At 35.7% G+C, this 24,034-nt stretch overlaps 1 protein-coding gene across 3 annotated transcripts in view; it reads right to left on the bottom strand.

The window, feature by feature from the left end:
• LOC135220016 (calcitonin receptor-like) overlaps positions 1-24,034 on the bottom strand; it is a gene marked incomplete at its 3' end in the record, with an annotated part of 456,589 nt that overhangs the window by 34,466 nt on the left and 398,089 nt on the right. For all 3 annotated transcript variants that reach the window (XM_064257312.1, XM_064257311.1, XM_064257314.1), the window contains 1 exon segment: positions 2,326-2,432. In XM_064257312.1, the coding sequence (XP_064113382.1) occupies positions 2,326-2,432 (107 nt within the window).

The raw sequence follows: 24,034 nt of genomic DNA, 5'->3' as shown, positions 1-24,034 counted from the left end.
CCGTCTTACTCACAAGGACGTCGAGGAAGGGGAGCCGGTCGTCGGTGCTGTATTCAACAGTGTAATTCAGCACGCTGCACTGCTGAAATGCCTGACGGAGGGCTTGTCTACCTCATTCTCGGCGTCGACTTGAACAAAGATGTCGTCGATATATCGTCCATATCTGCGGGGGTTGCTGCATCCTAGCGAAGACTCGTTCCTCCACGGTTCCCATGTAAAAGTTAGCGAAGAGTACCCACAGTGGGGAGCCCATCGCTACGCCGTCCTTTTGGCGGTACATCTGTCCTCGGTGGGTGGAGAAAGGGGCCTTCTTCGTGCAGATCTCCCCCCCCCCCCCCCCCCCACCCCCCCCCCCCCCCCCCCCCCTCAACATACCCGAAGCCTCGCTCCGTACGCTGCTGGAGATCTGCACGGAAGACGACGCCCCCGAACGAGATACTCCCGCAGCCAATCATAATCAAGTTAGCCGTGACGTCCCGCAGCATACAAAGCGAAACGCCCATCGACGTAACCGCGCCGCTAAGAGGTCTACGGCGGCTGCAGGACTTACAGTATCGAAACCATCAACGCATGGAAAGTGCTTGAGACCCGGTTCAATCCACCAATGAAAAACGAACAGACCTACCGCCACCAGCCAATAGTAGATCAGCATGGGCGGTTCCCCTGCTGTCACTCCAAATATAAACGAGGACGGACACCGCTTCAAGATCAGTTCCACCCTCAGCTTCCCAGCCCGAGGATGTCTGGCAGCTCCAGACGAAAGCTCGCTTGCTTCAGAGAGAGAGAGAGAGAGAGAGAGAGAGAGAGAGAGAGAGAGAGAGAGAGCATCTATATATATATATATATCGTTAATGACTTTGATAACTATGGTATCATAGTTTATCTGTAAAATTCAAATATATACACCAATTTTGGCTCTGTATTTGATCATGACCTCCATAGGCGCTCTACTAGCCTGTCTAAGTAGCACGGAAAAAGCCGCTATTCGGAAAATAGAGAAGAATCTCTACAAGTGTAATGCTGCTGAAGTAGCCATTACTTTTAATAAAGTATGCTTGAGAGAGGGTCTGCTTCCTAAGTATTATTATTATTATTATTATTATTATTATTATTATTATTATTATTATTATTATTATTATATGAACTCTGCTCATATGGAGCATGCCCAAGGGAGCCACAAACTTGAGATTCAAGCTTCCAAAGATCATGGTGTCCATTAGGAAGAGGTAAGAAGAAGTAAAGGGAAATACAGAAAGAGATATCACTTATTAAGAAAGAAAAAGTAAATAAATTAAGAAATAACTAAAAATGTATTCAAACGCAAGGTGAATATTATCTTCGTTTGAACTTGTGAAGTTCCAATAACACGACATCCTCAGTAGGGAACAGGGAGCCTGCTTCAGATCCAACAGTGTGAAGCATAAGGACCTCTGGAACTGTGAAGTTCGACAGCGAGGAACGTTTATTGCACATTGCTACGGCTGTTCAGCGAATCCAGTTTACTCTCGGCACGTAAATGGGATCAGGGATCAACTGTGAATGTGATAAATCTCTGTTAAAAACCAACTTGTGAAAAGTGACAAGCGAGAGACATATTCCGGATTCGACGGATTCCCGCTGGGCTTCAAGTGAGTCGTTTGCGGATAAGCCCTGATATGCGATTGTCAGCGGCCAGGAAATAGTTTTGTTCCAAAGACATGACAGAGAAGTGATCTAGAGTTATTGGAATTAATCCGAGATTAGTCACTTGAAGGTAGTACACTAACTGAACTTTGAATCGAATTCACTAATTTACTTGACAGACAACATGAAATAACAGGGAAACCGCAAAATTATAATAATATCTGTTGTGTAATAAAAAAAAAATTCCACTATTATATAAATAAATCGTATTATTTCGAAAAGATAAAAGCGAAGACTTTCGAACACCTGAACGGTGTACTGATCAACGTCGTTTGAATTCAAAATAATTTGATTTCTTTTTACTGCAGATAATTATAAAATGTCTTATGAGTTACCGAGATAAAGGCAAGTTTAAATGAGATCTAGATATTCATAATTATTCATAAGCATGATTGAGAGGTTTCCTGTTGCGCAAACCCCAATACTGACACTTTATTTAAGTGATACGTTTTTTTTTCAAAGTCTCCACTGGCTTTTTCAATCAAATTGTTGTTTCACATAGCATGAGAGAGAGAGAGAGAGAGAGAAGAGAGAGAGAGAGAGAGAGTATATATATATCTATATATATATTATATATATATATATATATATATATATATATTGTCTCACGGGGTGGGTCTCCTGGCAAAATTGCTCACTCACCTGTAAATTTGGGAAGTCGATGCAGGTGGTGTAATTGGACCACGTTTGGTTCGTGGTGGGGTGAGTGAACCACATACCATTCTCGTCGCAGTCTTTGTGACCAAAACCTGTGGAGAAAAAGAGAGAGAAAGCAAATAAGAAAGCTAATATAATGATTACACATTTTTCCAGCCACGCCATATAAGACAATCACTTACTTCACAGAAACTGAAATCAATGAATTATCTTTCTTCTAATAAAACACTGCAATGAAAGAGAAGTCTCAGTGTAGCCCTGTCGCCTCATAAACGGGTACGTTCGTGTATCCATGGGAACACGTGGGAAGACAGAGAATTCCTTAATTGCATCACCATCAGACTTTCAGTTTCATACACTGAAGTGAAAGACAAGTCTCTGCACGGGGGATGGCAGGTCATTCTTTAATTACTGGAAGAGACCTTCGGATTTTATAATAACTAGAAGTGTAGATAAAAACAAATTAAAACTGTTATATTTAATGAATTTTGTCTCGAATTACAGTATTTTTATTTGAGAGATAACAATATAATAATAATAATAATATCTTTGTTACAGAAAGTAAAGGAAAGGAAATGGTTTCAGTGTCGTAAAAAGTACTTTCAAGTATTTCCTTATAGATTATACAGTTATCCAAATGGTCGAGCGTTCAATTATGTATGTATGAATGAATATGATATATAATTGAGGAAAATAAAAGTGACAACAACCATAACTACTCGCTTTAAATCAAGTAAACCTTTTATCGATCTAACTATCTAAGTATCAAATATAATAACTGTCACGTGAACATTCGAAAAGGAGCGTAGTTATAATGTCATTATAAAAAGACATCTGATATATAATGCACAAAAAACTGAAAAACAAGAGATGAGGAAGATTTTGGAAATAAATACACACAAAAGAAAAGCAGAAATAACAAGGCTGGACAATTTGAACTACCATAATACTAAGCTATCCATTTACTTTCATGTAGGCAGGGCTATAATACAAAAATATAAAAATCAGTACAGGATCTATATACATACTATATATAATATACTTATATATATATATATATATATTATATATATATATATATATTATATATACTAATATATATATATATATATTATATATATTAATATATACTAGGAAATACAGAAAGAAGAGACTAATTATTAAAAGGAAAAATAAATTGAAATTATACTGATTATTTACCCTCTCTCTCTCTCTCTCTCTCTCTCTCTCTCTCTCTCTCCTCCTTCTCTCTCTCTGTCTTCTCCCTCTCTCATCTCGTCAATCTCTCTCTCTCTCTCTCTCTCAGGGAACTGATCGAGCTACCCTGATCGATGATATTTACCGTGCTGGAAGAATACTATATAATATTCTAACACCACTGGATAAACTTAGCCTCTAAAGGGGATAGATGCTAAAGATAAATATGGAGGCGCAGTGTTCCTGCTGCTGGTTTAGTACACAACAGAGATGTACACACACACATACACACACACATATATATATAGATTGTATATACACACACACACAGATATATGTATTATATACTTAAATACCCAACCTCTTATCTTTTTCCTATTACGCGTCATTCCATTTCTTTAATGACTTTTTTTCATACGTCACAATACAAGAGGCAAACAATATAAAAGGTTGGGTTAGGGTGGGGGGGGGGGAGAGAGGAATTACTCTGCCATTCCTGGAAGAAACCTTAATATCCCTTAATGGAAACAAGAGACTTATCAATATACGTCCATTTAACTCGGCTTCCCACATCATCGATAATTGACTGATTTGAGTTAAAGCAGACTTTCTTGAAAAGTAATAATACTCTCATTTATAACAATTTCACATCCTCCTACATCTAATTCATTTCCTTTTCGTCGGTATGTTGCGAAAATCTGATTTAAAAGAAATACGCGAATTGATAAGGGTGAGGTTGCTAGCCCTACACCCATTCTACACAGATATTGTGAGGTAGAGGTATACTGACGGGGTATGGTCACCCACGCAAGTATTGACCAGACCTAACGTTGATTGACTTCGCTGTGTTGTGAAAAAGTTAAAATAAACACACACACACATGCGATATATTATATAATATATATATATATTATATATTTATCGATATAGGTTATTAATAATCTTAAAAAATTGTCTTATTTACTTTACTTTTAATTTAATAAGAACGGAAAGAATAGACAAGATGGCAATATTCATCCACCCACTGATGATGAATTTTAAGAGAGAGAGAGAGAGAGAGCGAGAGAGAGAGAGAGAGAGAGAGAGAGAGAGAGAGAGAGAGAGAGAGAGAGATAACTATTCTTCGTTTGTGGAACTCACTCACACCGAGGAGTTCGTAAATTGCTTACGTGAGGCGGTTTTGAATGAAGCTAATTTTTCCTAGTTTTGCTCACGGAGAAAGGCATCTAGGATTTCATAATGGTTTAACGGTATTTTTAGATATTGCTCAATTATTTATATAGATTCTAGTGCCCACTTTTTACCAGATACGAATGTAACTGTAATAGCCATAATGCCTTCTTAACTTCTCGAATTCTTACAAGAATTTTTTTCTGATACGCTTGTCACTGCAAAGCCTTAAATCTAAATGCAAGAATACTAGACCTGACCATTATATCGTGATAGTGGTCTTGTCAATGAATTCAGTCATAAAAATGATGTCAAAACAATAGCTATACTTCGCAGTAACTTATGCGTGAAAAGATCCACATTAGCGCAAAATCAGCTGAAATAATTATTTGCAAGACGGCCATGACTGACTGACCCGACTCAAGGTTTTCTGTTCAGATGAGGTCAAGGTCATTGCGTGACGAGAATTGCCGTCTCGGGAATAAAAAAGGAAGAAGCAAAAGACTTGAGAAAAGAATTATGGAGAATGGAGTGACGGAGGAAGAAAACTTTGTAAAAATTCCAAAATAAAAAAAAGGGACCATTTGCGGAATGAAACTGTGCGGGCGTGTTTTTTTAAAGAGAGAGAGAGAGAGAGAGAGAGAGAGAGAGAGAGAGAGAGAGGAGAGAGTAGGAAAATGAAAGAATATACCGCATTTAAAATTAAAAGAAATACAATAACTCGTTCTAGCTAATTCGAGGAGGATTAACTTAAGAAAAAAATAAAGATAAAATCAGTCTATCATAAATCCAGGTGATTACCTCCTGCGGACGAAATCCGCCGATTGTAACAAAAAAATCCACAATTACAAAGGCAGACTGCGTGTGTTCTTCCAGATTTACGATCGTATAATGAAGAGGATTTGCGTAAAAAGAAATGGAAAGTTGGGGATATTAGTGAACCTGATTAAAGGGATAAACTGTCATTATGATAATGGCAATTTATAGTATTTTTGCACGATTATCAATTAATCAGAGGAGTGTGTTTAGCGTTATCTTGCCGTCGTATATTTGACTTGTTTGACCTAGAATTCATGGTCGAGATAAACACGCACACTAAACTCACATACACACACATATATACATGCACATATGCACTTGGGTCACTATTCACCGATACGTTATGGGGTCAATTTACAATGACCTCATTTGAATTGCTCAATAATAATACTACGTACTTCGACAAATCTTCCACAAAGACGCGCCCCCTAGGAACCACGCCCGTAGAGGGGTAGTACCATCAGTGCACCTCACGCTGCTCACTGTAGGCATTACTTAAAAGTCCTTTCGGCCCCTATCCTGGGCCCTATTAATTCCTTTTATTTTATCTTATTCATTTACCCTTTCTTCCATCTTAAACCTTTCAAACCTTCTGTACTCCCAATTACTGAGTGTTTCACACATTTTAATGGATTCCCTTTATACACAGGAAGTTCGTGATGTATATTTGTCTTAAAGAAATTATTTACGGATGTGTTTGGGGACAGGATCTGTAATTAGAGAGGTATTGACGTTACCAGGTACTGAAGTGTTCCTCAAATCGTATTGATTATCGATGGAACCTTTCCATGAGGCTGGGAGATGTTTGTATATCTAGATGAATTCGAAGTAGTACGTATTTCAAAGACTCGATTTTCAATGAGGATGTTTACGTAACAGGATGGTTCTTAATTATTAGTAATATCAGAAAGGTAATTGCTTCACGAAGATTTTAATTATGAATCATATTTTTTCATTAGTTTTCGTAGGTCTTTCGTTCTATACAGCATATAGTATCTGTTCTGAGCAGAACGAACATGTCTTTTCAAGGTACACAAAACGTTAAAACGTTTCCCACGTTTCCCCAAAGGTTTTTCTAGGCAAGGATATTTTCGAGGTCCAGGTAGCTGTGAGAAGAAGAAGAAGAAGAAGAAGAAGAAGAAGAAGGACACAGAAAAACTACAAAGAAAACCCTTTTGTGAACTGTCCATCAAGAGAGATGATTATTTGTGTCTCGTCGACCGCAAAACTTTGAAGCCGAAATGACAGAGGCTAAAAATAAAAGAGGAAAGAAAATATCAGAAATTTCTGTTCTTGGATGTAATGCACTTAACAGTTGAGTATACACGAAGAAAAATGTATGCATATACATACGCAGGGTGCATAGACACGTCGATATGCATACATAAGAATACTCAGAATTTTCACAACCACAAATTATTTCTAAAGGAACAAAAGCTTCGGAAGGTTATGCTGTATTCCCAAAATCGATACAAACCAATACTCAATGTATATATATGTGTATATATACATACATTTATACTGTGTGTATATACACACACATGTACACATATATTATATAATAAATTTCTGACTCACAATATAGATATGTACTATATCTTTACTGTATCGAGAGAGAGAGAGAGAGAGAGAGAGAGAGAGAGAGAGAGAGAGAGAGAGAGGGTAATTTGTTCTCCAGGGAAATAAACGCACTGAGAAGGGTTAATGAACAAATGGATTTTAGAAAAAAAAAGCAATGGAAACAGATTCTGAGATCAACCGTGAACATTTAATAAGCTGGAAGAAATATTCCAGGCAATGATGGATTAGCCAATCTAGACGTCATCGAGTGATCAGTGATCAATCTTAATCCGATGGACCAGCTTGTTGTTGCTGTGTATGAAGTCCAGAAAGTCTCATGAGCAATTCTGACATTTTTATAATGCCAGGGTTGCATATGATTTTTTTTCAACAATTTATGCTTTAATGAAAATAATTTAGGCTTTACTGAAAACTATTTATGTTTTACTGAAAACAACTTAGGCTTTATTGAAAACAATGTATGCTTTATTCAAAAACAATTTATGCTTCAATGAAAACAATTTATACTTTATTGAAAACAATTTATGCTTTATTGAAAACAATCTATGCTTTATTAAAAACAATTTATGCTTTATTAAAAACAATTTATGCTTTAGTTAAGGAAAACAAATTATGCCTTATTGAAAACAACCCTGTGCTTTTTTAAAAGTAATTCATACTCTAATGGAAAACATTTTGTGCTTTATTGAAAGCAATTTTTGCTTCACTGAAAACAATCTATGCCATATTGAAAATAATTATTCGTTACTGAAAATAACTTTACGCTTTATTGAAAACAATATATCTTTATTGAAGATCGATAAGGTTAAGTCAATCTTTAAACTGAATTCAATCTTTCCGAGGTACTTGGTACGTGTCAATCACCATAAGAGAGAGAGAGAGAGAGAGAGAGAGAGAGAGAGAGAGAGAGAGAGAGAGAGAGAGAGAGAGAGAGAGTAGCAGAATTCCATCACCATACATTGCCCGTACAACGAAAACAATGCTAGCCTATTGGCCGTAACCAGCTGACTGCCATATTTATCTTTTACAATTTTCCCAGTGGAAATCAACAGATGTCAAACTTAATGAAGCATTAATATTATCATACAGTACATTCAAACTAAAAACCCTCCCTTCCTCTAAACAATGTACACTGCCAACATCCATTCTCAATATTATACAGCGACGAGCATTTAAAATTCACTCTACCAGTGTGTTCATGATAAATCATATTTAATGCCGTAGTTGTCCAGTGCCAACTGGATTAATGGCATGTATCTATACTCACTGTTTTGGCTTGTGAACGCTCATTGCACAGACGTATACATACGTACATGATATATACATACATAAACAGAAAGGTGAACAAGATAGCAAGACAAAAAATCAGCCAGAGGATAATGATTACATTAAAGCTATAATAATTGTGATACTAATATTACCACGATTGGCGAAATGAGTAGCGTATATATTCTTATTAATACATGACATGTTATGGTAGAAATGAAAGAGGAAAGTAACAGCAGGCTGCAAATAAATGAATGAATAAATAAATGTACAGAAAGAATGAATACCTAGCCTAGCCGTGGCAATGATGAAATGTCAAGGGAGGTCAAAGACTGGGATGCATGAATTGATTGATGACCCGAGTGATATCCATGGACGCTAAATGGGGTTGACTTGCCTCGTGAAGGAGTGATATATGGTGGAATGAATGGCCCAAAGGAGGAATGAAAAGGCCTGGAAAAAAGAGAGGAATGAAAGGGCCTGGAATGAAGTGAAGAATGAACGGCCCTGGAATGGAGGGAAGTATGAAAAGCACCCGAATAAAGAGGAGAATGAAAGTGCCTGGAAAGAAGAGAGGAATGAAAGGGGCTGGAATGAAGTGAAGAATGAACGGCCCTGGAATGGAGGGAAGTATGAAAAGCACTGGAATAAAGAGTAGAATGAAAGGGACTGGAATGGATGGAAGTATGAAAAGCACTGGAATAAAGAGGAGATGAAAGGGACTGGAATGGATGGAAATATGAAAAACGCTGGAATAAAGAGGAGAATGAAAGGCCTGGAATGGAGGGAAGTATGAAAAGCACTGGAATAAAGAGGAGAATGAAAGGGACTGGAATGAAGTGAAGAATGGAAGGGGTTGGAATGAAGTGAAGAATAAAAGGGGCTGGAATGAAGTGAAGAATGAAAGGGCCTGGAATGAATAGAAGTATGAAAAGCACCCCAATAAAGAGGAGATTGAAAGTGCCTGGAAAGAAGAGAGAAATGAAAGGGCCTGGAATGAAGTGAAGAATGAAAGGGCCTGGAAAGAAGAGAGGAATGAAAGGGGTGGAAGAAGTTAAGCCAAATGAAAAGGGTCTGGAATGAAGCGAAGAAAGAAAGGTCCTGGAAGAAGAAGATGAATGGAAAGGGCCCTGGAATGAAGAAGATGAACGCCCTGAATGAGGGCCGAATGAAAGGGCCTGGAATGAAGTGAAGAATGAACGGCCCTGGAATGAAGTGAAGAATGAAAGGGCCTGGAATGAAGTGAAGAATGAACGGCCCTGGAATGGAGGGAAGTATGAAAAACACTGGAATAAAGAAATAGAATGAGAGTGGGAATAAAGAGGAGAGTGAAAGAGCCTGGAATGAAGAGAGTAGAATTTGGTTAAAATGACCTCGAGATTCCTTCTAGTGTCAGAGTACTGGCATTACTCATCTGACTTTCATATGTTAAATATCAACTTCATTTTAAACTGAGGCGGATTTTGTGCAAATATAAAATGTGGTTGTGAGGCCGCTTAACTATTATCATCCATTACGGCATAAATGGTCGAAAAACGTCCATTTCTACACAAGAACATACAGTGAACATTGCTTATTTTTAAATGTTCCCTTACTTTTCAGTATCAATGTGATGAGCTGGCTGGAGAGAGAGAGAGAGAGAGAGAGAGAGAGAGAGAGAGAGAGAGAGAGAGAGAGAGAGTTTTTTTTACAAATAAAAGTCTAAAAGTCTGCTGAAATAAAATCATGCAATACACACTTAAAATATTGGTTATAGTTTCAAAGGATTTAGAAATAACAGTAAAATTATTCACGTTGTCAACTGAATCTGAGTAAAAAAAATATTACTTTACAGACAAATGATAAACATAAAATGAGGCTTGATCAAATAAAAATCCATACAGATAACTTAAAACTTAAATAGTCCCCAAAACACAGAGTGTGACAGGGATTTCCAGAGCTCACAGGTGTATGAGATGAATCTGGAGTTTTCCACCTCAACACATAAATGTTTTTGAGTTTATCCAAAATGCTGGAGTATTTAGTTTGTTAGAATGTCTCACATTCATTCAAAATCAGGAGGAAAGACTTATTTTATGAGAGATAAAAACGGCAGTTATAGATAATGTTATCAAAAGGTTTAATTGAGCAAACATTTACCAAACATTATAAGCCGGATTCAGGCCACCATATACAACAGTTTAAATCTTCACTTAGGTCTTACGAGTGAAAACTTCCTTTAAAAAGCGACCACCCTTTCATAAAAGAGGGCAATGACACAAAGGACACTTCCGTCCCTACTGTAAAACATTCCCAGAATATTTAAGGTATTTCCTCAAAGAATACAACAACAAGCAGCCCTTTGTTCCTCCGGTAAAGATGTCAACTTCTCTCCTCTGTGGCTGTAAGATTCTATACAACAGAGAGAGCCCCCCTACGAAAGGAGAGAAAAATGGGAGGAAACCTTTCTTTGAGAGAGAGAGAGAGAGAGAGAGAGAGAGAGAGAGAGAGAGAGAGAGAGAGAGGCGGGGTGGGGAGGAGGGGGGTGAGGAGACAGGTAACCGTACCATGCAATATCAGGAATTTAAAATTTTTTTTTTTTTTTTTTTTTTTTTTTTTTGAACAAACGGTTTTAAGACTCAATCTGGTCACGTGGGAGTCTAGCGATGGAGAACAGATAAAACTCGAGAAAAATAGCATGTACGAGAGGGAAATATGTTAGCTCTCTCTCTCTCTCTCTCTCTCTCTCTCTCTCTCTAAAGAAGGTGCATTTCCATGACTGAATGCAAAAAAGAGAGATAAAAACGAAGAGGCTGTATCTTGTTAATTCCAGTGAGAGAGAGAGAGAGAGAGAGAGAGAGAGAGAGAGAGAGAGAGAGAGAGAGGCAACATGGCCTGTACCGCACTCGGTGGCCATGGGGAGAAGCCACTGAAACAAAAGGCCACAGCTATCGAAGACCATGTCTGAAGGGCCCTTGGACGCAGAGGCCTCTTCCTACTTCCTACATCGGTAGGAGAGAGAGAGAGAGAGAAGAGAGAGAGAGAGAGAGAGAGAGAGAGAGAGAGAGGCTTTCTGTGCAGAAACGCCAATGATAAGTGTTGTTTCTTATATTAATCCGACTTTAACCAATATAATTAACAAAAGTTCTTGCATTCTAAATGATCTCTCACTGCCCTTAAATTTGAATAAAACTGTGCCACTCGTGCAACATGGCTCTGATTTTAAGGTGTGTTGCATTGGAATAATAACAAATTGTCACAATGTTTCAACGTACAGAATACACGACCATTGAGAAACCTTTATATCATTCTTGCTAGTTTAAGGTCAACGAGAAACAGACATTTTTGATGCCATATGCAGTAAATATGCTTTGCCATCGACCAACTGGAACTTCTGAGGGAAGATGCAATACATTAATATCCTCAAGCAATTCTCCTTGTACTTTAACAATTCATTTTTTTCATTTATTTACTTATGATTTTATTCATTTATTTCTTCTTCCCTAATAACTGCTGATCTCTTCTCTATGTATTTCCTATTACGAACAGGATTCATTTCTGTATGACAGTAATAAAAGGTATTATGCAAAACTAATTCAATAAATCGTCCAATATTGTTCAACAATATAAAAATACCTGCCCTAGACACCTGTACGAACATAATTAAGTGGAAACGAGTCACTCATGATGAATAAGTATTATGAAGTGCCCTCACAGTTCATGCAAATTAAGTGAATTCGTGTAAAGGTCAACATTCCAAATCTGATTATGGGAGTATAAAGAAGAATAAGATTCTATGAAAAATACGCCTCCAATAATAACAATAATACCTTCTTGGTAAAGTATTTTTTTACAGGCCATAAGTATTAATGCAAAATTAATCACAAAGAAATCCTCTAACTAATTTATTCAATGGCGGCCTAATTAATCAACTTATATTCGATTATCTAAAAAAATACAAGGAAATTATGACGTAAAACCTCGCCAAAGCTTCTAAGAGTTATGAATTTATACATAGTATATTTTTGACACCTCCCGAGAGAGAGAGAGGAGAGAGAGAGAGAGAAGATAAGAGAAGATAGAGAGAGAGAGAGAGAGAGAGAGAGAGAGAGAGAGAGCAAATCTTCCAATTCGAAAATGCATTCAAGAAACCTCCTCCGCCCAAGGAGAAACTTTCTCTCACGTTGCTTTCGTCACGGAGAAAGTCTCCCACGTCCGGTGACTCTCGACCTTATCTCCCTGGCGTCTCCGATGAAGAGAAAGCTATGTCCCTTTTTAAATTTGAGACTCGCCGATACATTTGACTCACAGCATAACCCTCGGTCACAGTTTTTGAAGTTGAAGTGTTGCAGATTCGTGCGATTTTGTTCTTTTCTTTAAATGTATTATTTATCTTTTTTTACTGAACATGAATGAAAAGTAACGTGAATAAAGATCGTCTCAGAATACAGTACTAGGAAAGGTATTTAAATAGGTCCAAAGAATATAATTTACCAGTTGGTTTTTCTTGTGATGAAATTATTGCTGTACGGTAATAGTATTTCGATTCAAGTTCCTGAAGCGATGCAGATCTACGACAATTTGTAATTTTTTAATTATATTTTTTTAAATAATAGTAAATAAAGATGATATTTGTATACTGTACTAGGATATGTATTCAAGAAGTTACAAAGAACAATTAATGATACATGACAATTGTAACATTTAAAAAAAAATTAAAATACTGAAGGATATTCAATTATATACAGGTGGTCACATTTCTGTATGGCATTTTGAAAAAGGGAAGTATCTTTAAACTCGGGCTTCCAAGATGTCACGAGCTATTTAACATTTTAAAGAGCGGGCTGGAAAAAAAGACGTTTTAAAGGAAAATAAAAAAAACAAGTAAATGAATAAATAAATGAATGAATAAAAAAGTAATTTTAGTTAAAACATAGCAACATCTCGATTGCAGCTTTCGAAATGAAACCCGCGTTTTCGCTTCTTGTCATGACGTCACTAACACGTGACCCTTATCATCATCATCTCATCCACGCCAAGTCACGCGTGATCTTCTCTCTCTCTCTCTCTCTCTCTCTCTCTCTCTCTCTCTCTCTCTCCACTACACTGTCTGGAAAAGAATATTTAACACGTTATAAAATTTGGACGCAACTTATCCAGTAAATATAAACCATTATCTTAAGCATATAAAAAATCTCAATTTTATAATATACATACACGCTTGTCCTGTGATCTTCATTAATGAATATTTTGCATAGTGAAAGAAGTTACAGTGTCATGCTCCTGTCTAAATATTTTTACGGCAATAGGACAATGTAAGCCAAGGTGAAAGATGGACAACGTCAGCCAAGGTGAAATATGGACAAAGTCAGCCATGGTGAAATATGGGCAATATCAGCGGGGTGAAACATAGACACTGTCAGTCAATGCGAAAAATAGACATGTCAGCCAAGGAGAAATATGGGCAATGTCAGCCAGGGTGATATATGGACACTGTCAGTGGGGTGAAACATACACAATGTCAGCTAATGCGATATATAGAGGTATCAGCCAGGGTGAAATATGGACAAAGTCAGCCATGGTGAAATATTGACAATGTCAGCCATGGTGAAATATGCACAATGTCAGCGGGGTGAGACATGGACAATGTCAGCCAAGGCGAAATATAGAGTTGTCAGCCAAGGAGAAATATGGACAATGTCAGCAAGGGTGAAATGTGTACAATGTCAGCGGGGCGAAACATACACAATGTCAGTCAAGGAGAAATATGGACAATGTCAGCCAGGGTGAAATATGGAGAATGTCAGCAATGGTGAAGCGTAGAAAATGTCAGCTAAGGCGAAATATAGAGGTGTTAGACAAGGGTGAAACATAAACAATGCCAGCCAATGCGAAATATAGACGTGTCAGCCATGGCGAAGCATAGACAATGTCAGCCATGGTGAAATATGTTCAATGTCAGCCAGGGTGAAATTTGTATAATGTCAGCAGGGTGAAACATAGATAATGTCAGTCAAGGCGAAATATGGACAATGTCAGCCATGGTGAAATATGGACAATATCAGTGGGGTGGAACATAGACAATGTCAGCCAAGGCGAAATATGAACAATGACAGATAAGTTGAATATCGACAATGTTAGACAATTTGAAATGTGCACAATGTCACCCAAGGCGAAATATGGACACTGTCAGCCGGGGTGAAATCAGGGTTAATAGACTATTAATCCTGGGTGAAATATAGACAAAATCTGGATCACACTCATTATTGATCAATCTAATTATTCCGAGGATCCAATTAAAAATTAAGAACCAGAGTAGGCTAAATTACACTGAGTCAGACTTTAAAACATCCTGACTTTAGGATAATAATAATGCCAATATTTCCAGATTAACATCTGCTATTATTGTACACTTGTCCAAAAGTTTAAATAGAAAAAGATCAAAAGGAAAACAATTTGGTGGTGGTCGGTTTATATCAAGCCGGTCTTGAAGCCTGCATTGGACCCTTCCCCAAAGCGTTGGAAGGCGTGGAAGCTAGTGAAAGCCAGGTATGGACCTTTGGACGCCAACCAACAGAGACGTAGTAAAATTGATTTTCTTTCACTGCCAATCTGGCTTCATTGGTAGACATTCCATTTTTATTTCCCTTCATACTCCCATCAAATATAGTCTAAATAAAAGTAATAATTAATTTACATAGTCGTCCCGTACCGCATTTATGCAAAACAAGTACATTTAACCGCCATGTTTGCGGCAAAAGCTTTAGTTACAGGAATAAAATAAAATTTGGGTGGTCAAGAGGTCACTGCTAACTTTGAGGGCTCTTTTGGCAGCTTTGGGGTCGAGGTCACTTGAACTCCATAAAGTATTCGGATCCCATTTAATTGCCAGTTACAGGTTCCACACATATTATATATATATATATATATATATATATATATCTATAATATATATATATATATATATGTGTGTGTGTGTGTGTATTTATATATGATATGCGTATATATATAATATATATAATTATGTAAACTCTTAATTACTACAACTGACATCAATCTACATCAAACTCACTTGGACATCTAATTTAATGAAGACTTTCCTATATATATATATATATATATATTATATATTATATATTATATATATTATATATATATATATCTTTATATATATATAGAAATATAGATGATATATAATTAGGATAAAAAATATATGATAATATTGTAAAAATTGTGTAAAGTAAAAATACAATGAATCATGGGGCAGCTTAAGGCTATTCAGTTAGCCTGGGCCGGGTCATGGATAGAGATTTGTCGTGACTAATTTTACTTGAAGAATGACTTCTGATTAATGAAGAATTCCGTTTCCTCCTGCTCGTATTTTTATGGTATATGCCCTTAAAGCTCAACAGAAAACTAGCGCGCCGGGCTCGGCCCGCTTGACATTGAGAACCCGCATAGGTGGTCCAAGAGCGTGTGGTTTGCTCCTTGCAGTCAAAGTTATGGCATTAAAATGGTTTAGCAGACGATTGTCTGAAGTGATGTTTGTCATGGATAAATTCTCCCCTTCTTTCCATTTATCGGTCATTACATTCCAGACTTTTATTGGAGAGAATAGAGCACGGTAATATATGGCCGCGGCGAATTTCCATTCGCTTCTGAGATTAGGTCCCGTAAAAGAGCAAGAGGGTAAAGTGAGAAGCATTGAATTAGTTTTTTGGTTAGACGGTTAATCCAGGAGCGCATTATTTACCAATGTTCCTATTACGTTCGCACGAATTTCTAGAGATTTCGTTTAAACAAAATTCAAGGAAAAAAAGGAAAGGGTTAAGGGTTACCTTTAAAATCCACAAATTCCCTGTTGACAATTTTTAATTATTGATTATGATTTTAATATATGGTGTCTTTATTGCGTTAGCTGCCGTAAGCGTCGCGCTCACTTTCTGAGTTTGTGAGAGGGCAGGGTGAGATAACTGCCCGACAAAAAGCTTCGGAATACCTATGGGTGGGTCCCCACCCTTTGTGTCCTCCACTGTTGTTCGGCTAATTTATGAGCCACTCGGAAGTTATTTGAAGGCTCGAATTTTGGGCCTTTATGTGAGCCGATTTCCGCTTGATGGCACATTAAGCCTTTTCGCTGTTTGGGTCATCTGTATTATCTTTAAGTTGATGTATATGTAGGCTTTTTGAATTTATAAAGGTAGGTGAATTATTGTTCAGTTTAAAAGCCGTTTTTTTATTTTAGACTTTATGTTAACTTTAAATTTGAATGCCATCCTATTAAACTTTTTCTGAGTTGAATTTGAGGTCGTAACAATAATTTCTTACCTTTTCTTTTCCTGGAACGTTCTCTGGGTTCACCATGATCCCTAGTTACTTTTAATACGTTTACAATTTGAGTGTTATATAGAAAAGGACACCAAACGCAGAGATGTTAGGCATTCTCATTTTTTATTCATATCCAAATAGCCAAACGTTAAAATCTCCAAATGTAATCGTCAAACATGGTAACGAGAGGGCTTCGGAATTTGGTGATCCACGAAGCACATTTGGACAAGGAAATGGAAACATATAAGAAGGGGTTTTTTTAAAACGAGTACTGGGGTTTTACCCAAAATAATATTAATTTTAGACCAACAAGCGCGTTTTGTTTACCGCAAGGCTAAGAGAAAAACTTTTATAAGCTCCACCACTTCCCTGTACGGGGCAAATAATGTAAATTATAATTCAAAAGTGAAGAGTGATTATTTAGGTATTCCGCTTCCTTCTTATCATCAATAGTTTGGAAAGGGGTGCCAAGCATTTATTAAAACAGAAAATAAGGGAAAATAGGTTGGAATATAGGCCTTTTAGGTATAATATCCGCCACTTTCGTTAAAATCAAACAGTTGGATTAGGAATCATGAAAAAACAGAAAGGAAAGAATGACGTTTGGGGTTTACGGTGGGTAAACCTTGTGTAAAGATTGCAATAAGTGTTATTATGGGAATCAGGCATGGGGATTAAGTTATAAGGATTCTAGAGGAGCCATAAGCGATCAATGTAGGGGAAAATGGGAAAAAAAACAATAAAAAAAAAAAACAATCGAAAATATAAGTTCAGTTGCCAAGAACACCATTCGTTTTCGCACATCGTTGCACGTTAGGGCACTGTAATTGACTGGGAAGGAAGCGAGAGTAATTTAAAACAAAGATAATGGAATGTAAGTAGAAACGCCAGAGTAAGTTGAAGGGTGGCTCTTATTAATGTTTTAAACGTGGTTTTGACCTTAAACAAATCATTTACCGCCAAGAGGATGCATTTTTTAAATTATTTGGTTCTTAAAAAACTTGTGAAATATTTAGTAAGCAGATGTTTGGTTTTGTCTAACCACTCCTACTGCCCTCAGGTTGTCTCTTTTCCTTTCTTTGTGTGCCCGTCGAGGCTTTTGCATTGGCGAGGAAGGAAAGAACTCCCCGCCATTGGCAGGTGCCGTATGCAGAAAGATTTGGACTGAGGGAATCACAGCCGAAGACACAACAGAGGGAGGTTAGTTCAAACCAACCGACGTAATCGGACTCGGTCTTTTGGTCTTTTTGGCCAGACATTTTGAACGAGGGAATAAACGTGATGGATAATAGTTTGTTTTGGTTGGTTGTTATCTCCCGTTGGGGAAACGGTTTCCAGAGTCCTGCCTGTCTTTCGTAAACTTTTTTTGTATATTATTTTTGTTTTGAAAAAGAAAAAATCAGTACGGCTGATGAGGTCTACTGGCTCAAGTTAGATCGAAAAGCTCCCCCCGTCTTTCATGTAATTTTTAATAACACTTTTTAATTTTTACAAAAAGTGAAGTGTGGACCTATTATTACTTTCAAGATATTCCAGTCCACGTTGATGGTGAGTTTTTTGAGATATATAATAATATATATGGTATATATATTATTATATATAATGTAATTATGTGTGTGTTGTGTGTGTATTTATATTATGTATATTTGCGTTATATATATATATATATAAATATATTTTATAAATACTATATATATATAATATTTTTTTAGTTCTATATATTCATATTTATATATAATTATGTAAACTCTTAATTACTACAACTGACTATCAAATCTACATCCAAAACTCACTTGGTGACATCTAAATTAATGAAGACCTTTTCCTAATAATAATATATTATCTTTTATAATAATTATTTTATATTAATAATTATATTATTATATGTATTATATTATATATATATATATACTATACATGAGATCATACATGAGCATCATCTCCTCACCCACTATCACACAACACACTACACCACACACACATATATTATCTATTATATTATAAAAAATTATATAATATAATATCTATTCTTATTATATAAAGGTATTTAATTTAAAGAAATAGTGCAAAAACTATGAGATAATGTGAGTTTGGCAAAATTGATAATTTCCTGTCCAAAAAACTAAGAATATCATCAAGAACTAAACACTGTATGGTTTCCTTTCCCAAAAACAAAAATGGCTATCATTTTTTTAATTTTTAATTAAGAGATTTGTTTATTGCACCTGCCGAATATATCGCAATCTGAGTTTCCCCAACGGCATGGTATATGTTAAATTAGTAACCACAGACGGGAAGCAGTATATAAAAACTAACGTACGATAGACCACGACACTCGAAAAAATAATAAGAAATTAAGCTTTTCGCCATACCATTTCACTACCAATATTTCTAGACACGAAAATAAATTTGTGGTTCATATTAATGAACGCGGCATTTTATTTTGAGTGTATTACATTTATTTCAACGGTTCGCTAATGTAGAACGCCGCTCCGCAATTTCAGGTTCCATATTAAATGATATTTGCGTATGCGAGATGCTATGAAAGTGTCCCCTTCCTCGAGGACCGTAACCCCCCCCCAGGCCGTCCCCCCCCAAAAAAAAAAAAAAAAAAAAAAAAAAAAAAAAACAGACCAGGAGCAAGCCAAGGAATATTCCCTAACGAAATTCCATTTCCGTACCATATCAGAAGGGAAGTTTTTATTTGTCGGAGGCGTGGTTGTGTGAGCGAGTTGAATCATGCATCTGTAAAGAGTTGACGGGAGAGGGAAAGGTTCCTTCTCCTATTTTCCTTATACGTTTACGTTCAGTCCATTCCTAGTCCCTCTAGAAGGGTGCCTCCGCTGATAAACACGTCTCGGTGTCCTTTGGTTAAACGAATAAAGACGCATTTCCATACGGAAACGGTACGTGGGCGCATGGGTAGTATATTCTGCACTCCAATTGAAGGTCGAAGAGTTCCCCCATATCCTCTCTCTTCTCATTCCTCTTCTCTCCGTGTCTCTCTTCTCTCCTCTCTCTCTCTCTGATTTTCTGTTTATTTTCTTGTTACTTAATTTCACGAGACGCCATCTACTAATTCTTTTTGATGCTTTTAAAAAAAATATTTTTTAGTTAGTGAATGCTTTGAACAGACACACACACACACACACACACAACACACACTACACACACACACAATATATATATATATATATATCTATATAGTATATATATATATACTATATATAATATGTATAATATTATATATTTAATTATAACTCAAATGTTTTCTTCTTTTAACAGAAAGTTCCGCATATAATAGAAATGAAACCGCAATAAAAACAAAACCCAAAATCCAAAACGGGATCATATTTTAACTGTTTTCCCTCAACGTAAAGGTTGATTGGCGTTAGAACAGGCACAAACCAGTGGTATTCCCTTCTCATGCTTGTATAAATGCCCCATTGTTATTCTGTACGCCTTTAATTCACGTTATGCACTCAGTTGTATAGATGGAGATGCTTACCGTAAATTGAAAACTCTGCGGGATATGAACGCCAGTTTTCAAAAGTTTAGAATTTCTGGCTAACAGCCTCTTCATGCAACTGCATATAAAAATAAATAAATAACTAAATAAATAAACAAATAAATAAAATAGAAATAAATAAATAAATAAAAATATATAAATAGATAAAAATAACATAAATAAATAAATAGAAAACACAAATTATGAACGGAGATGAGACGCGCATTTTACGCAATCAAATAATAAGTTTCGATATAGAACACATAAACACATACGCGGATAGAAGCCTCATTTACACCTGACATCGAAAGCTGAGATTTCTGTCATTTCCAGCGTCCAGATCGCCAGAATAAGCGATAAAGTTTAACGTTTCATCTCGATGACGAATTTCGTCGAAAATTACGAATTGTCGGTCGCTATTTCTGTGAATAATGCGATCAGTAATGCACGAATAATTCTGGAGTATTGATAAGAAGCGATTTATAACTTACCGTCATATGTATTATATCATAAACGCGGCCGTCATATTCCTACAATAATAATAATAATATTGATACACGACTGCGGATGCGAAATCATTTGCCAACATACGCTTAAATCAAAGAAGATTCTATTGGGATTAGTTATACACAATGAATAATTTCTGTTCGTTCCAATGCGGTGGCGACACACTCAATATTAATTAAATTCCAAGTATTCAAGAGATCATTATATTTGATCATCCTCTGCTTCCTCTCGGAATTGATTTTGCTGCTTACTTATTCATATCTTTGTATTTCACGAGGGTTATTTGAATCACACAGGATGTTTATTTGGCAAATAAGGCGATAAGAACCAAACATTTTTTTCTTTTTTTGGTTGTTAATGTTGCCTTCAGTAGACTAATATTAATTTCTACATATACGTATAATAATACATATACGTATATATTATATTTATTTATAATTAATATTCTTAATATCTAATATAATATCTATATATATATATATATAATATATTATATAATCTATTATATTTATATGATATGTATATATGGTTATTTATTCATTTAATTTTAATCTTTAATTAATCTACTTAAGCAAAAGAACATTCTGGGAAACAAGATATTTTTCGTCTATCGTCTTGTTTTTTTCGTGTAAACGAACCCGACTTTGTTATATAAACTAAAATCTCTATTAAAATAAAAATAAAAAATCAAGCAACAGGCTTCTGTGAATGAGAAAACAGTTAAATGAATTCTACGAGAAAGCACAGAATTAGCAATATAATTATTCTTAAATACCAAGAGTGTAATCCATGACTACATCGTAAGTACATTGCAATGTATAGCGAAATTGATCTAATTGTGGTATAACAAATCCCAGGAGAAGTTCTTTAAGTGTATTAGACAAATGATTCCTCATCTGTAAATCAAAACGTCGTCCATTAATATTATTGTCGTTGGAATATGGCGCCTTTAGGATACAATACATGACAACAATTTATAAATCCCATCTTAACAACATTCCAGAATTATTCGTGCATTGTCGAAAGTGTCCTTCGTCGAAATAGCGGCCACCAATTCGTAATTCTCGAAGAAATTCGTTTATTGGTTATTCTGGCGAAATCTGGATACTGAAAATAAAATAAGTCTCAGCCTAGGTGTCAGGTGTAAAGAGATTTCCCTTCCTTCCGCGTCTTGCTTGTTTATGCTTTAATACGCTGGAAAAGATTCCACTATTTCTATTTCTTTCCCTTTCCCAAGACGAAATGATCTCATTGTCATTTCAATAACCCACCAGGGGACGAATGAGAGAAACCAAATGAATATTGAAGGGCAAGGTTGCAATAGATTTCTTAAAAACTATAATGTAAATATGGGCTTATACCACAAAACACACACACACATACAGACACACCAGACGCGATCTCCACCAGCACACACACACAATTCCCTATGTATCTATATATATCCAATGATATAATATGTGTAAATGCAATATCTATTATGTAATTTATATAATAGTATTATATATGTTATATATATATGTATTTTAAAAATGTATTTATATTATAATATACGTGAAAACAATCTTCTAAATCACTCCTGTTTGTGGGCCCAGTTAACCGGAAATTTCACTTTGGCGGTATGAAGATGTGAACTATTTTGCATCGGGCAAATGGTTTTTAAATCCATTTACGCTGCCCCAACATTAATCTCAAAATGGAGGCTTTATGTAGTTTGGGTAACTACTGGTGAGCTAAATCGTACTGTTTTCATTACAAAAAAAAATAATTTCCTCCAAAAAATCTTGTAAAATTTAACATCTTGGAATGAGAGACATGAATATTAACCTTTTGAAATCAATGGAATTTATATATATATAAGATATTATATTATAATAATATATATATTATAATATCGATATATATATTATAATATATAATTATAAATATATATATATATATATATCATGAATACGTGGAAGTGTATTACCTCGAAATATATAGTAATAAATGGCAAATGAAAAAATGATAAAGAATGACCGTAGAGTTTTGCTTGCTAAAAGCTCCTTTCCATTTTATCGTATATTCTTTTATCTTTAATAATATTATATTATATTATCATATATATTAATCATATAATAATATTATATATTATAGCCACTCACGTATAGTGACGTAGTATATTATAAAAATGAATTATATATGTGCTCGCTCGCATGGTTATCATGTGTGTGTGTGTATTTATATAAGTGGTTAGTTTTTGTTATAGCGTTTAAACAACCGGAAGGCGAAACATATAAGAAAGGATAAGTTATTTTTTTTATTTTTTTCATATAAACAGGTAACAAATATACTTATCTATTGTCTGCAAGTACTGTTACTAAAGTTACAATTAAAGAACTAACGTACAGTTAATTTGATAACTTATAAGTTCGTGCTAACACAAACAAGTATTACAAACAAGGAGGACGCTTCCTTCAGAATGAAAAGGCCATCTCTCTCTCTCTCCTCGCCTCATCATTTTGCTTCTCTCTCTCTCTATCCTCTTCTCCTTCTTCCTCTCTCTCTCCTCATCTCTCTCCTCTGTAAAGAGAGACTTGTCTTATAACTCGGTTGTCCAACACGAAATAACCAAAGTCGTTATGGAAAATTATTATCTTCAGAAACTGAATAATTTTTTTATTTGGTTATGGTTAGCTTATCTGGGTCCGTTCGTCTAGAAAATATACTTATTTTTCCAAATTCCTTCCTACGAACCAGGAACTCGGAATGTTTCTTGGCAATGGATGAACGGTCGCCGCAAACAAAAAATTTTTTGGGGCCCCGAAAGGAATTTGGTAAAGCAAGATTTTTTTTTCTACAATTTGATCAAGAATCTACGTCTGATGTGTGCTGTTTCTGCTCCTCAATGGAAGGGTATTAGTTATATGAAATATGTACTATTCACAAATTTACATCTGACAAATAACACTTGAGCTGAAATTTCTAATTGTATTGGTTATGTAAGCACTTTATAAGAATCTACAGCTGATACAGTATAACACTTGAGCTATTACAACTCACATATCTCATCGTATTGGTTATATGAAATACGTAACTTTTAAGAAGCTACATCTGATATATAACACTTGAGCTGTTGGCTCTCCCATATCTACCTGTATTTTTTTTTATATCATATTGTATACATCTCAATCCAAACATACTCGCCTCTCTCCTCTCTCTCCTCCTCTCCCTTCTCTTCTCGTCTCTCTCATCTTCCTCTCTCTCTCTCTCTCAAATGTTCTCTAATTTTAACCTTTGATACGCCATATAATGTATTCATGAACTAACAATATCCCTTACAGCTTAGACGAAGCAACG

The sequence above is a fragment of the Macrobrachium nipponense genome, chromosome 1 (genome assembly GCF_015104395.2).
Source record: "Macrobrachium nipponense isolate FS-2020 chromosome 1, ASM1510439v2, whole genome shotgun sequence".
NCBI classification, from domain to species: Eukaryota; Metazoa; Arthropoda; class Malacostraca; order Decapoda; family Palaemonidae; genus Macrobrachium; species Macrobrachium nipponense.
Note: the sequence above shows the minus strand (reverse complement) of the source record. Positions and strands in the feature narration are given on the sequence as shown.